We start from the raw sequence: 14,968 nt of genomic DNA on the forward strand, positions 1-14,968 counted from the left end.
TTAAAGAATTACTCAGTTTTGTGGTGGGTTAGTCTGAGCAAGGAAGATCTGTATAAGTATATTCTTCAGGAGCATCAGTATTTACCAACTTGAAATGCAGATATTGAAAGCTTTTTTTTTTTTTTTTCTCAAGTAACTATGTTATTAAGGACCAAGTGTTTCACTGATTTTTCTTTTTCAATGGCTATTGAATGTAAACTTTTTGTAGAGTGACTGCATGGATTTTAGGAACAAAATTATTTTCTAGCTGTGAAATGAGATTATTTTAAGACATAGTGTACAGATTACTGTAAGATAATATTGTATTGATTAGATATAGAGAGATTTCTTGGTAATACAATATAAATTCATTAATCAGTGATTAGGAGATCCATGGAAAAAAGTAGATGTAACAAATAAGCAAGCAGGCCACAAAATCAAAGCTACTTCAGCGCTAGATACACTTTGTTAGTTATATGGATGTATTTTTAGTGTTGTATTTTAATGTTGCCCGTAAAAATGATGAAGTCTAGTCTTATGGGAATTTATTGTAATGCCTGGCTGTAAATCTATGCAAAGAAAACCATGTAGTCATATTCTCTTTAATGAAAATTTGCTTATGGAGATTAGCAAGTTGATGCTTGTTTTACTGTGCTTTTAGAATAAGGTGATACGGAAATTTGAAGGGGATAAAAGTTGCCTGTATACCAAAGAAATCAAATTTGGTTCTGCCTGTAGCTACATCCCTTGTGGGTCCCCAGGCAGACATCCGGTAGGAAATTCCTGCTGTTAGAAATATTCTCTCCTGGGTACCAGTTGGTCGCTGCACTGTGTTTTTTAAGGGATTAGGCTATTAGCAGAGGTTGCCTTGCTGCCAGGAGTGAGCCCTGCACGTACACGGGGAGCCTACTTCGATGCAGCGGCGGATCTTTTTCCTCCTCATGTAAGAAGCCACAAATGTGCATCCAGAATCCTTCCCCCCTGTGGGGACCCCACAAGTGGGTTTTGTTGTCACTGGTCAAAATATTGTCACTCTTCCTGTATCCGAAGGGACAAGGATGATCCCATAGTGACATCAGATGGCATCATCTGTTGTTTTTAGATGACTCAATATAATCTGCTGTATCTTAAATACATACATATTTTTAAGTGTGTAGCTATCTGTAGTTGGTCTTTTGCAGACTTTATTACCTTTACAGTTCTATACGTTAAGTGTAGGGGCTTATTTTCCCCACAATGCAGGGTTTGTGTGGAGGAGCCTTATATTATTAGTAAGTCATATAACTGGGTTATTTTCGTTCAAAAATACCAGAGACAGCTGATCTACCTAGCTGATAAGGCAGTTTGGAGAGAGTAATTTTAATGCAAGTTACATTCCCTTCCGTCATGTTTCTGTCTATCAACTCCCAATGGAATGAATTGGTCTCAGGCCTCTGAAGTATATTGAATTTTACAAACATTTTCCCCGTCTGGAGTAACACAGGCTTCCAGTTCTAATATGCCATAAAAGATGGTTAATTTTTGAGGGAGGGGCAGAGAGTCTTCTCAGACCTGTCCCTGCCAAGTACCTTGGAGCAAAGGGATGTTGGTGAGCTAGAAGTGGGAGAGCATGACTGGAAGTCTCTTTCCGTGCTCTGTCATATGCATTTTCCCATCATATGCTTGGGGAGCCAGCACAGTGCTTTCTACGGAGCAATGCTCCGGTTTGGGAAGGTAACCAGGCACGAGCCTCCCCGTACACGGAGCACTGGGCAGGGACCATGCTGCAGCCACTGCCACCCACCTCTTTGCTAGCCAGCGGGACCAAGAGTCCTGTTTTCTTGTCCAAACATAATGACCAAAGCTGTGGTAACAATTCACATATTTGCCCTCCTCGGTCTAAAAGACAAGGTGGTTTTTAGTGCTTGTGCTTCGGTCAGCCATCCTCGATGTTTTGGTCTATTTTCAGGCCAGTGTTACAGCCTGCCTGAGCGGCTGTTGCCCTTGTAGCTCATGCGGTAATCCGATAACTCCTCTTGGGAGCTTGATTTCACATGAGGGAAAACAGGGAAACATATTCTCTTAGAAAAGAATTACCGCATTATAGAGATGTTTTTACTCTGTGTGCACGTTTTTGTTGCCCAAACCGTTTCTCTGCCCAGTGTCGTGCAGTGTGATGTAGGTGTTGCACACTGTTTCTCCTCCCTTCTGACTGCTGGTGGCCCAGATCAGCAGCGTCGCCCCTGGGGGAGACGTCACGGGGAGCATCACTGCTGGAGGGGAACCGCTGTAACGGGGGTGTGAAAAGCGTTCATATGATGGCTGTGTTTTCACAAGTGATATCATGCTGATTTTTCTCCTTATTAACACTGTCTGCTTGTGTCTTTCTCAGCACAATAAGATAAACCAAATGTGGACTATTTGAATAGAAAATATTTGGCCTCGCTTTGGTGTGGTGGTAGTTAGGATAGCGCACGTTTAAAACAGCTTATTTTCACTATGAAAATTCTCCACCTTGGATTTTTCCCAATGAACTTAAAAGCATCTGCGTACCACACGTTTATGGAAGAAGATGTTTCCGGAGCGTTCTGCCGTTGGTATGGGTGGCGGTATGGGTGTCGTTGGTATGGGTGGGGATACTGAGGCGATACGGCAGCGTAGCTACGAGCTGTTTGTGCTGTGTGGCTGCTGAGGTCCCGCTGTGCGGTAGTTATTTGTACGACTTGGGCTTAGCTTCTAGTGGCTCAAACTACTTTTCCAATGTGAGGTCAGAATTCGTTCTGCTTATGCCAGGATATAGAAAGGAAGTTTTCGGACGTATAGATTTTCTGTGTCCCCAGAGCATTTCATTTTCTCTACGCTTTTCCAGTGGCGTTGCAGTGCAAGTCTATTTGTAGCGTTGCTGTGTGCGTTGTGCCCCTGCCACGAGCATCCTTATACAGTGGGAGTCCACCACTGTCTGACATGTTAAAGCAATATTACAGCTTGCATGCTAAGCAGCTGTAGCGTATGCAAAGAAGGGGATACCTTGGCTTTGTTCTTGGCGGCGTAGCATGCAGAAGTGAAAGCATACCTCACCTCCTGTGCGGGGCAGGCATTAGCGTCAGCAGGAAGCTGATTCAGTTAACCATGGGCGCTCTTTCTTTCACAAAGAGCACTTTTTCCTCTGACTGTTTCCCTTTGGTTTTGGTTGAGAGGGCACAGGCGGCAGACGCTTGAAGGCAGGCGTGGAAGAGGAGCTTCTGCAGTCAGCGCCGGGTCACACGTACGCGCTCGGACGGGAATCACGCTCCGCTTGTAATGGTTCGGATGACATCACTCTTAGCGCTGACTGCAGTCGGTTTGTCACAGAAATGTCATTTGTCGACGCCTCTGGAATAACGTCACCGCCCCAACGCACAGCGATTCTGGCAGGCGATCCGGTGAAGCGACGTAAGCCAGCAGTGACTCCAGTGCAGCAAAGGGACCCTTTTCGAAGTTATCCCAAACATCTCTAAGTCCCGACACCATTCACGGCCAATTTGCGTAGGAAGAGCTGATAATACCTGAAGGCTTCCACTGAAAAATAGAGGGAAGCCGGCAGGCAAGGTGCTGCCGTCGCCCCGGGGCTCCCAGCCGGACCCGTGAAGGGGGGAGCTCTCACCGGCCCCTTTCCGCTCGGAAAGCCACTGCAGGCGCCACAGCAATAACCGCCAGGCCGGCGGCGGTGCAAACGTCCTAAGCGCTCTGCGCATCCGGACCTTTCCTGGCCTCAACCTCAGCAGCCAGACCCGCGTAGCGCCTAGAGCGCTCTGCCTGCGCCCGTGGCTCGTCCCTGCCTCGTAACGCAGCTGCTTGCTCTCTGAGCCGGGCTGGGGCGGAGGAGGAGGAGGAGGGGAAAAGCTGTGTGAACTAAGATGCTCAGAGGCTCGTTTTGAGGAATAGCTTTTCTTTTTTGGTGGGGGATATATGTGCATCTTGAAGGTGCTTAAGGAAAGAAGTGATCTCATTTCAGGAAAATGTGTGGAAGGTGTATTATATAAAGAAGTGCTTTCTTCAGAAAGGGATAGGAGTGAATGTTGTTGATTTAGTGAGCAGAGAGATCTATAAATGAGTTTCTGGATGGTATTTTGGGCTGGTAACTGTTTCTTCTTAACCTTGTTTTTGTTGCCTAGAATATTTATAACATTGTTTACCCCAGCTAGAAGTACATTATACAGTAAGGTAGACCCTAAAAGACAGAAACTGGTACAACTGGATTTCTGGTGGGGTTTTACATGGTGCAGCATTAACTTGCTAAATCCTTAACGTCAGGAGCTCTGTCCTAGAGTGCAGTAGGATTCAGGAAGTTGGATGTTATGTAAATGAGAAAAAGCATTAATAAGAAACTGAAAGGAAACGTGTTCTAGGGCTTTACCTGGCCGTTAACAGGGAGGGTTAGTAGGAGACGCGTCCTATAGGTGGTCTATGCTCTAGAAGTGACCGGTGACACTTACTTGTCTGTCTCAGAGGCAGCAGCACCGTCCGCTGTTGGAGCGAGTGACGGAGCTCCCCAAGGCGCCGGGCTGGTAGCTCCTCCAGGCTGCATCGCTGCGTCCCTGGTTGATGTGAAAAAAATGAAGTTGTTTCTAATTGAGCCTCAGAGCAATGGGAGACCCATCTTTGGAGGAGAAAGGGCCAGCCATTTAAAAACTGAAGGAGGGAGATGGGCAATTGTCTCTCGTTCCAAGCAGAAGGCTGTTTGTTTGGAGCAACCGAAGAGGGCTGTTTGCAAAAGATGTTCGCTGCCCAAGCAGTTCTCCGTGCGGGGGTGTATGCTGTGTCTCTGGTTGTTTAGCACACTGATTTTTTATTCTCATAATAGTATTATTAGGACTCATATTCCTGTGACATTAGATGATGATGTGCTTAGTTACGCTTGAGTAAATCTGACATTCGGTCTGGTAGAGGGCAGGGGGGCTCACACAAGCTGGCAGGTAAATGCAGCGATATAATAATGAGCTGTGTTTTGTGCTGTCGATAATGAGATACAGAAAAATGGCCAGAAGAGCAAACCGTGAGTTAAATTTTTCATTGCGAGTAGGTTGCTGTGGCAGGTGCATTCAGCTTCTGTCCACATCCTCTCGGTAAGAAGGGTCTGCTGAAGGTGAAGTTGTAAGTAATCAGTGGCAAATCTTCAAGGTTTGCAGCTATTAGGGCTGGAAACACAGGTTGCTGTTTTTTCCTATTACAGAGCCAACGTTGGCTGCCTGTGCTGTGCGTGCTCCATCATGCGTGTTGGTGGGCTGAGAGAAAAACTTAAGTCACAATTCTGATTGCAGTCTTGCTTTTTTTTTCCCCCACCGCATCTTTCAGACAGGATTAATATAGCCAGGAACTCGCAAGTAAGTAAGATTTTGAAAAATAGTGTTATAATTTACTGCTATAAATGAGTGACCACCTGGAAAAAGAAAGATGTCAAATTAAGAGGCTTTGGCTTCTGTTACACCTAAACTGAAGGTAAAAATCTTTCTGCTGCCCTTGTTTTGGTTCCTTGCTGTTAACCACAAAGCTGTGTTCTTTTTGAACCAGTGCAGTGAATTAGTAAGAAAGGGCGGGTGGGCTTTATGTTACATGTAGACTTTGCTGGCAGGCATTAGGGTCAAGACTTGACCTCTTCTGTCCCCAGCTAAATCTATGATAGTTTTAACTTTTTGCAACTAACAGCTGTTGCAAGAAAATTAGGAAAAAAGTCTCTCTTCAGGGGAGTAATTTTCAGGTTGTAAAATTCTTCCCAAAATGCGTTTTTGTACTGGTCACGTAACGAAGTGTGCATCATTTTGTAGTTCTCTGAGCTTTTTATTGCTCCTCCATATTTAATGCTGCATTTCCCTCTGAAATCTGTTGAAACCTTCTGTAAATGAAAATCCTCAAATAACGAGCAGTCTGCTGCAAGCTGTAGCTGAGGTGATTTAACCAACTGTAAATATTTAAAAGGCTTCTTTTTGCTTTTGGTTTTCTAGTATAGCTTCCATGGCCTGTGACGAATTTACTGGTCTCTCAGACATCTTCACACGCCAAAACTCTGCCAGCGGTGTTTCTCTAGACTTCGAACCCGACGCTGACTACAAGTTTGTCGAAACCCTAGAAGAGCGGTACAAGTGTGCCCACTGCCACCTAGTCCTGCACAATCCTCACCAGACGGGATGTGGTCACAGATTTTGCCAGCAATGCATTCTTTCTCTGAGGTTAGTACGCATTCCTTCTCTATTTACAAACTCCCCTTTCTCCCCTGATTAAAAAGAAGCCAGTACTTTCTATAAGTCAACTCCAAATGCCGTAACAATAGTAACGATTTGGTAAAAAGTGCAGGAGTCAATGGAAAGACTCTGTTGAACTCGGTCACTGCATACTCAGTGCTTTAAAGATGTCTCTAAAGACCTTACCTGGTGGGGGCAAGGAATATGGGATCACTTTGGTAATTGCGTAGAAGTCAGAGTAAGGAAATTTTTGCTGTGAACTTAAGCACGACTGAGTCAGATACTGTCTAGCAGCGCATCAAGGCTGTCTGTCTATCACTGTACTGTGCAGGTGAGTTTGTTGCATTAAACTCCAATGGTTTTGGCACTGGTGGTTGGATTAAAGCCGTTTGCTTTAGTGTAGCTTCTTTGATTTTAGTGGAGTTATAAAACTGATGTTTGTATTACCCGATACCACAGTGAGACCACAAGGTCACGGGCATCCATCTGCTTGGGATTTATCTGCCCATGAAATGTGTTTACCCCGGAGACCTGTCTGGAAATTCATTACGTGTTGTTTGGTGTACCTGAGGTAGAATTTGGCCCAGGAGGACTACAGAGAAGCTTAATTATGTAGATGGATTTCACGGTTTACTTTTAATGTATTTTAGATGCTTCACGTTAGCCATTTGCTCTTTCAGGGCTGTCTCCCCATGGACACTGCCTCAGTAAGCGTTTTCTCATACGAGCCATAGGACTTCTGGGAGCTTTTTAAGATAGGAACCGTTTGAACTTATTTTACTGTCATAATAAGGAATGTACGGCTTGCGCTAGACAAAGGCCGATCTTAATGCAGACTATGGGATTTTTCCAGATACGACATTTGTGAGCAACAGATGGCCACAGAGTGATAAAGTCCTCTTAATTAAAAAACATCCTATTAACATGTGTAGCACAAACTCTGCTTTCTGTTACACTGTTGCAGCTTACTATGCTCTTAGACCTGTGGGCAGAATTTGGCTTTGTAGTTGCTAGATCGGTGCGTTTTTGAAGTGCGGTTGGATTCTTATGGTATCCCACATGAGTGGGATATAGACAAGTGACATTCTTTCCATGATTTATTTTTACATCAGTTCAGGGTATGATCTTCTGTTGATTCATAAAGGAAAATGCCACTTTGACGTGAGTGCAGCAGGTAAGATTTATTTTAGCGTAGCGTTGCAGACGTAAATTAACTTGTTATAAAGGTGAGTAAAATGTAGGAAATTAAAGATTTTTCTGCAAATCAAGAACTGGTGACATATTTCTTCTTGTTTGTGCCTACAGGTTCTTATACTTGTTATGAATAGGCTGCATAAAGATTATCTGAAAAAGGCACATTGTGTATGGAAAATACGCAGATTATCTAGGGGTTTTGCACAGAACTGTTGTTGAAGAGTGCGAAAGTAGGATTTTAACGTATTTTCTCATATTGCCTCCTGGAAGCGCTCATGATGCTTGCTTTTTTCCTCACTATCCCCTATATTCAGGATTTTGTATTTCTCTCATAGATTTTTCACATAGCAAGACTGTTTTCACTTGTATTCTACCTGTCTGGTACTTATGCAAATGCCCAGATACATGTCTTATGAACACTGAAGGTATGCCTGATTTAGCCTTCTCTTCTATAACTTGTGAGTTCACAGGATGTTTTCTAACCAGGTATATATTTCTTGGATAATTTAACAAACAAGAATATGCATGATTTCAGAAGCTAAGTATCCCTGTGGTATAAAGCATCTGTTGACTTAAATAACAAACGTGTCAACAGATCCGAAAATCAGAGATGCTAAACTTCAGACTTCAAGATATTACTGACCATTTGAAAGGCTTCATAAAGAAAATCCTCCCCTTTACCCCTTGCAACACTGAAACCGAGCCACATAAATTATGAGAATTTTCTCTCTTGATGCTGAAGCATCTAGTACCGACTCCTCCCAGAGTGGGGTTCTAGCAGGGCCCAATTTTGTAAAATAAATCAAGTGTTCTGTGAGCTAACATGACTCTTTTTTGATCTAGAGAACTGAATGCAGTACCCACCTGTCCTGTCGACAAAGAAACAATAAAAATGCACGAGGTGAGTGGCTGTAGTTGCAGTTGCTTCAGCGATCAACATCCGCTTGAAAAAAGGAAGACAGCTAAGAAAAGGTGGCTCTTAGTCTCTTAGTCCTCAGGGGCAGAGCATCTTTTGTCTTCTGAAACAATGTTAAGGGAAACAGTGTGTTCAGTGATGTTCTGCAAGAAAGAAAGAAAGTATGGATGTATAGCTAAAGCTTTATTTTATACCCCATGTTCTGAAGTTAAATCATTTTAGTCCTTCGTATTTCCTGTAGAGTGGCCAAGAGTTTCATGGAGTTTTAAATCTTCTTTAGTGCTCAGTGTTTCCTTTAGTGGAGAATTTACTTACTTACTGCTTAATCCCCCCGCTTGCTGGGGAAATCTTGTTTGTTTGCCTTTGATTTTGACTGGGCTTTAATTTGCTGCCTTAACTCTTTCCGATTTACCTCATTAGCCCCGCAGACTTAATTTACTTTTTTGGTAACTATTTGGAGCAAAAGACAAGTTCATGCTTCTTATTTTGTAAGCTACCGAATTTTTTGGAATGGATTAATTTGTCCTTATTTCTATGCCAAAGCTTGAAAGTATGCTACCTACTTGATCCTACCAGAATGTATTTTCCAGTGACATCGTATATATCTCCTTCCTCTTTCTCCTATTCCTGATAGGAAATTGTAGTCTGAATGTCCATGAAGTTGTTGTTTTTCACTCACTCTCTCCTACACTGTGCAAATTTTGAGTAATGCAACAGTGAACAGCTTTATAATGCTTCTCATAGGAAGGTCTCTAAAGAAGACTGAAAGGTTGCTCTGAGAGCTCAGTTTGCTTCTGCTTACACAACTGGCGGCAGTGCTGTTTCCTGGAAGCAATGGAAGGGGTGTCTCAGCATCACCTCTCCATCTCAAACATGCACTGCTCAAACCTCGGGGCTGCTCGTGCAAAGCTGGTCTGGTCTGGTCTGACGGGGGCTGTTAGCTCAGGCACGCCCTAAAAGTAGCATGGCAGCTCCTGAACTAATGATCCTGCTGGATCGGCATCTGTGGAATAAGTGTGTAGGAAAAAAAAATCCCTATGCCTAATAGAAAATTCACAGTAAACATTTTCGCTTATATTTTTAGGATACATTTTCAATATGACTTCTCAAGAACCATACCTGTGGTTATGGAGGCTACACTTTTGTGTTTAAAAGGTTTCCTGTGATGTTTTGCTGTCTTTTTATATTCTCTGTAACATCCTATATAACCTCATATGAAGACTAGCTTACTTTCTTTACAGGTATTCAAAGACAACTGCTGTAAAAGAGAAGTTCTTAACTTGCAAGTGTTTTGCAAAAATATGCCTGATTGCAATTCAAAAATAATTCTGGGCCGATATCAGGTGAGTGAGTTTGATCAAATTTTGAAGCCTTTGATTTTCGTGCAATCTCTGATGTGTCTTATACGATCGACTTCAGTGATTGTCTTCAGGGTTATTGTAGCAACGTGGTTTAAGTGCGTAGATCGTGACTTACCTTGTCTGTAACAAATATCAACTGAAAATATTATAGCTGTAAGCTTGGTCCAGCTTTGCCTTAGGTTATTTAACAAGAACCGATTGCCTTTAGCTCACTGTGAATGCATCTGTATTTTTAAGTTCAGGAGGGTCTTAATGGGTGAAATGCTGAAGGTTTTCTTTGCAACAGTGAAAAAAATATTAATACGGGAATTTAAAACAGCAAGGATGATTCAGTCGCCTCAGGATGTCTGCACAGTGTGATATAGCGCTAAGGAGAGAGACCCAAGATAATGCAGCACGTTGATACTCAGCCTAGCGTCATGGCCACGCTTCTCAGCAGGGCCTTGGTTCGGAGAAAGCTTCCTAGCCCAGCGCCATGGCAGCTGTGCTGCGCCAGGTATCCGAGGGGTGAGCTCAGAGATAGCTTTAGTATTGCCATAGTGCCCAGACATGACTTGTACGCAGTTTGACACTATGTGATGGATGCGCCATGAAAACTCACAGCTGCTTGCCAAGATATGCCAGGCATTGTGGGGTTTTTTTTTTTGGTGTACTGAGTGAAAAGCGGAAACCAAAGAAAGGGCTCTCCAAATGTTCAGGTTCTTCTGCTTACCCTACTTTTGAGACAGTACCAGGAAAGAGTATTGTTTTGTTTGTTACCAAACTGCCAAATGTTTCTAGGTGCGTACTAGGCAAGTGAAGATGCAGTGAACCACGTTCCTAGCTGTGCTCGGTATTCATTCGTCTGCGAGTTTGATTTGCTGTTACATGTTGCAGGAGCATCTTCAGCAGTGTTTGTTTGAAAGCGTGCAATGCGCTAACGATGGATGTTGCGATCAAATTCTTCGGAAAGACTTGAAAGATCACTTAAGTCAGCACTGTAAATTTCGAGAAGAAATGTGTCAGTACTGTAATAAATACGTGCTCTTAATCAACATAAAGGTAAGATCATAAAACATTTCTTGGGAATCTATAGCACATGTTCGCCTCTTAATGTTGCAGAGTGAAAAGTTCCCAGCATTGTAAGGAGGCATTATAACTCATGAAATGGAATTTGGCCAACTACTTGAAAGAGAAAGCATAATAAATGTGTAAAATAAATAATACCAGTTGCCGTAGCTCTCATATGAACAACAAGCTGGTATAGGGCTTGCACTTGTGGTTTTTGTGATTCCTTTCTGCATGCCAGCAATTAATAGCTTCCTTTATGTATACTACTTTACAAAAATAGAGAATGGTGTGTTACAGGCAAGAATAAAGTAATATGTACATTTGAGGTACTTGCCTATTCTTGCTTATAATGTACTGTGTATCATTCTTTGATGTGATGTTCCTTGGGCCTGATACAAACCATTGCCTTTTTTTGTTTCTTTTTTTCCTCAGAATCATGAGAAAGATGATTGTCCTGACTATCCTGTGCCTTGCCTCCAAAACTGTTCACAGATAATTCTGAAAAAGGAGGTACTAATAATTTTTTCACGTACCGTAATTCAGCAAACTGCACACTTCTATGAAAATTGAAACTTATGTCGCAGACCACATTGGCCCATGTCAATAAAATCGGTTTGCTCATTTGCTCTAAGTATTTTCTTTGTTTTGTCCTAAAAGTGTTATGTCTCATCTTACGAATGAGGCATTCAGTCGTGGCAAAACATTGGCATTGCAATGCCAATGCAACATCTGGCTTGCTTATTGACTCTGACTGCTCATTTTCCCCTTTATGCGATCAGTGGTATACTGACATTAGCCTTTATTCATCCTTTAGGCAGACACTTAATTTTTATCAATGTAATAAGTTACCTAATATTTATTTAATTAGCACTTTCTTTGTTAATATCTGCAGATTGAAAAGCATCAGACTGTGTGTCCTGAGGCTGAAGTGGATTGTCCCTATAAACAGTATGGCTGTCTTGTAAAGGTACTGTTTTATAGGTCTTTGTTTGTACTGAGATTGGGATTTGTCTCCCAAATCAATCGGAGTATTTACCAAAATAACCGTTTCTGTTCTTTCACGGCTATTTCTAGTATTGGCTAAAATAAAGAGTCAGGACTGCCATTCCCTCGCTTTCAAAGCACAGAGGGGACATTTTAAACTCTTGCATCAATAGCATTTTTTACTAAACAACCTCAGAAATGTTTACCTTTTTATTAGATTCTTTCACTTTCTCCTCTGCCTCACTAAGGTTAAAAGAGGAAAACTTGCTGAACATGAAAATGGTGCCCTGAGAGAACACATGCTGCAGATTTTACAGAAGAACTCCAGACTGGAAGAACAGGCAAGTCACTTTTAATATGCATTCTTCAGCAGTTTTTGGCTGGTTGGAGGACGATATGAGATTTTTCATTCGTTGCCTGTTTTAGCTCAACTGCATTTTAAAAGACTACTTTTATCTTCTGTGCGCACCTCAAAAGCCAGAATAAGCCCTTCCAGCGCAGTCAGTCAATTAGATGGAAACCCTCCTGTGCTCAGGCACTTACGTTCTCCACCAAGCACAGTGGGAGGCTCGTTGCCACCTCTCACTTCATTTGCTTTCTGCCTTTGCTTACAGTGGACAGGAGGTTTGCAGATAGAGCATTTTAAATTTCAGTGCTTGCTGAGATTGCAAGAACACACTGAAGAGGAGCCTTTTAAATGCCCATGTCTTGCCCTCTGCAGAGACAGGACTAGCTGCTGGCTGTGTCCTCTAGCAGAGCGGATCGCAAGCATTTTTCCTTACATGATCGTTTCCGCTGCTCCCAACAGGTGACACTGGGCATAGGCCTAATACTGCCGAAGTGAATGCATCCAGCTGATGGTTGACTTACTCTTTTGCTCTTTTATTTTAAACATGAGTGCCCCAAAACGCAACCATTTGGTGATCTACTGTAGTTCTGGAGTCAGTACTCCTCACTTACGCATGCCTTTTGCTTGTTAGACCCCAGTACAGAAAAAAATATATCTGTAAGTATACATTCATATATACATATACATACACACAGAAACACACATACACATATATGCGTGCCGGTATCTATACTCCCACAGCAGAGGAGAATGTGTCATCTTGACAGAGATGAGAGGTATGAGTCTCTCAGTACCTATTACCCCGCAGAGCTGTTAAGAAATATGGCTACCTTATGGCTTTCTTGGGAAATCTCGTCTTTTTTCCGCCTGGAAATTCTGTCCAGTTAGACTCCAGGAATTTTGCACTTCTACTGGCATTTCTTGACATCTGTCGTCTTGATTATGCTCCAGGGAGCATTAGCTCCAATGAGTGACGTTGACATCCAGCAATCCTAGACAGCCCTCCTGCGCATGAACACATGCACTACGAGGCTGTTCCCAGGAGATGTCACACCTACTGTGTACGTGCTGTCAAGCTAAAATCGCATGTGTGCAGTGAGTCCAAAAGGTCCCAAACGCACTGCAAGTCCCGTGCGTGTGCGCTTCCTGTGTGGAAGGTGCACAGGGCACCCACGCTAATGGGAGGGCCGCTCCTGGGAGCAGGTGCAGCACATGCCATGGGCTCACATGTTTTTGTCTGGCAGATCCCCAACATAAATACAGTAAATGTTCAGGAAAGACTGTTGCACTCTAAGCTCCTGCTTAAATCCAAGTTAACACCGTAGTACAGAGAAGCTTTTAGAAATCTTGCTTTGCAACCTGGGCAATAATAAGTCAGATTTAAGAGGCAGAGATGTTCAGTACTTACTAGTGCTTTTCCATGAATTTTGAATTAAGTAGTGCTATACATAGTTAAGTTAGAGCATTTACATGGTAAATGTTTTTTCTTGTGTAGTTGCATACATTTTTATTTGACTGTTGTATATTTTGGCCTACCTGGTGTTTACTCTGCTTTTTTTCCATCTGTAGATATCTGACCTGTGTAAGAGTCTGGAATGTAAAGAGATAAAAATCCAACAGCTAGCAGAGGCAGTTAAGAAGTGCGAGAAGGAATTCAGGCAGTTTACACAGCTGTTTGGAAAAAATAGCAATTTGATGGTAAGCACACAGGTAAGACGTTTCACCTTTCTGGCCAATTGCTTTCTTGCGTCCTGGAATATGTTTATCCAGTGGTGGTTGTCATTAATATCAGGATGGTAACAAATACTGTCTCCCAAACTCTTCACAAGCTCTTCTTATTTTTTACAATATAATATTATCTTTTCATTTTATCCAAAAACGAAGTTTGGATATCTGGCTTGGGCAACAAGCACTGAATAAATCCTTCATGACCAGATCCCCATGGCAATTTTGCAGGTGTAAACTTGAAAAAAAATGGTTGAATGAAGTAATGCAGTGTGAATGGAACTGAATGAGGGTGGTTTCTCAGCGAGTAAATGCTGAATGAACCACGAGGGAGCATTTGGAAACATTCCAAAGGCAACCTACACAATATTTTCGCATCTAGCATGTAGTGGATATTGCTGACATATTAAAGACTTCTTTATCTTATTTCAAATGAAAGACTGATTTTATGAATGTCTCTTGTCTCTGCTTCTCACACTCTTCCAATGGCATTAATTGGGAAGGCTCTTGCCAGTCACCTGGATAAATCTGCACGACTGGAGTCACAAGTAAAGCAGTTAATACAAATGGCAAACCAGCAACAAAGTAAATTAGACTTGCGACCGCTGTTTGACACAATTGAAAATGTAAAACAGAAGATTGCCCTTATGGAGACATACGATCAGCGCTTAGGTATGTTGAGACTTTTGTTTCTTTTCTGCCTGGTTTTAGGATTTTTGTTCACTCAGTAGTGTTCGCAGAGGCCCTGATGCGATAGTTGGTTAACTGCAGCTCTTAGCTGGTAATCGCTTTCCTGTTCTTGATTTCTAAGAGCGATCGATGGTAGGGAGTGCTCAATCCTCCCACCTTCCCTTACGCCTCAATGTTACTTCAGGCCCCAGCTTCTGAACTTCTGTGGCGCTGCAGGGTCAGAGATCTGGGGTTGGTTAGGCCAGTAGATTGTGATGGTAATAGCACTAGTATCCATAGTCAGGTGTTATTTCTGCCTAATAGTCATTGTTTTTTTCTTATTCAGTTATCAGCTGCGATTACAATAAAAAATTATCAGCTGTAGCGTATTATTTCCTTCTCCATCTGCTTTCTTGCTTCATGTGCATAATGTGAGCCTTGTAAATTAACAAACATCAGCCTTGTAAATTAAATCAACATGTTTGTGAAACTTGTATGTACTTAACCAGAATTACTTGATTGTTTCAGCGGTAACAGTAGCCTT

At 42.4% G+C, this 14,968-nt stretch overlaps 1 protein-coding gene across 6 annotated transcripts in view; it reads left to right on the forward strand.

The window, feature by feature from the left end:
- Window positions 1–14,968, forward strand: part of TRAF5 (TNF receptor associated factor 5) — a 28,706-nt gene that overhangs the window by 9,260 nt on the left and 4,478 nt on the right. For 4 of the 6 annotated variants that reach the window (XM_068939767.1, XM_068939765.1, XM_009668966.2 and 1 more), the window contains exons 2-10: window positions 5,940–6,164; window positions 8,214–8,271; window positions 9,528–9,629; window positions 10,524–10,688; window positions 11,130–11,207; window positions 11,590–11,664; window positions 11,930–12,022; window positions 13,600–13,740; window positions 14,259–14,427. In XM_068939767.1, coding sequence (XP_068795868.1) covers window positions 5,950–6,164; window positions 8,214–8,271; window positions 9,528–9,629; window positions 10,524–10,688; window positions 11,130–11,207; window positions 11,590–11,664; window positions 11,930–12,022; window positions 13,600–13,740; window positions 14,259–14,427 — 1,096 coding nt within the window. In that variant the 5' untranslated portion in view covers window positions 5,940–5,949. Of the gene's footprint in view, window positions 1–494; window positions 3,391–5,939; window positions 6,165–8,213; window positions 8,272–9,527; window positions 9,630–10,523; window positions 10,689–11,129; window positions 11,208–11,589; window positions 11,665–11,929; window positions 12,023–13,599; window positions 13,741–14,258; window positions 14,428–14,968 lie in introns of those variants that run through there. The other 2 variants (XM_068939766.1, XM_068939769.1) reach the window with 2 other exon arrangements.

Source organism: Struthio camelus, chromosome 3, assembly GCF_040807025.1.
Source record: "Struthio camelus isolate bStrCam1 chromosome 3, bStrCam1.hap1, whole genome shotgun sequence".
NCBI lineage: Eukaryota > Metazoa > Chordata > Aves > Struthioniformes > Struthionidae > Struthio > Struthio camelus.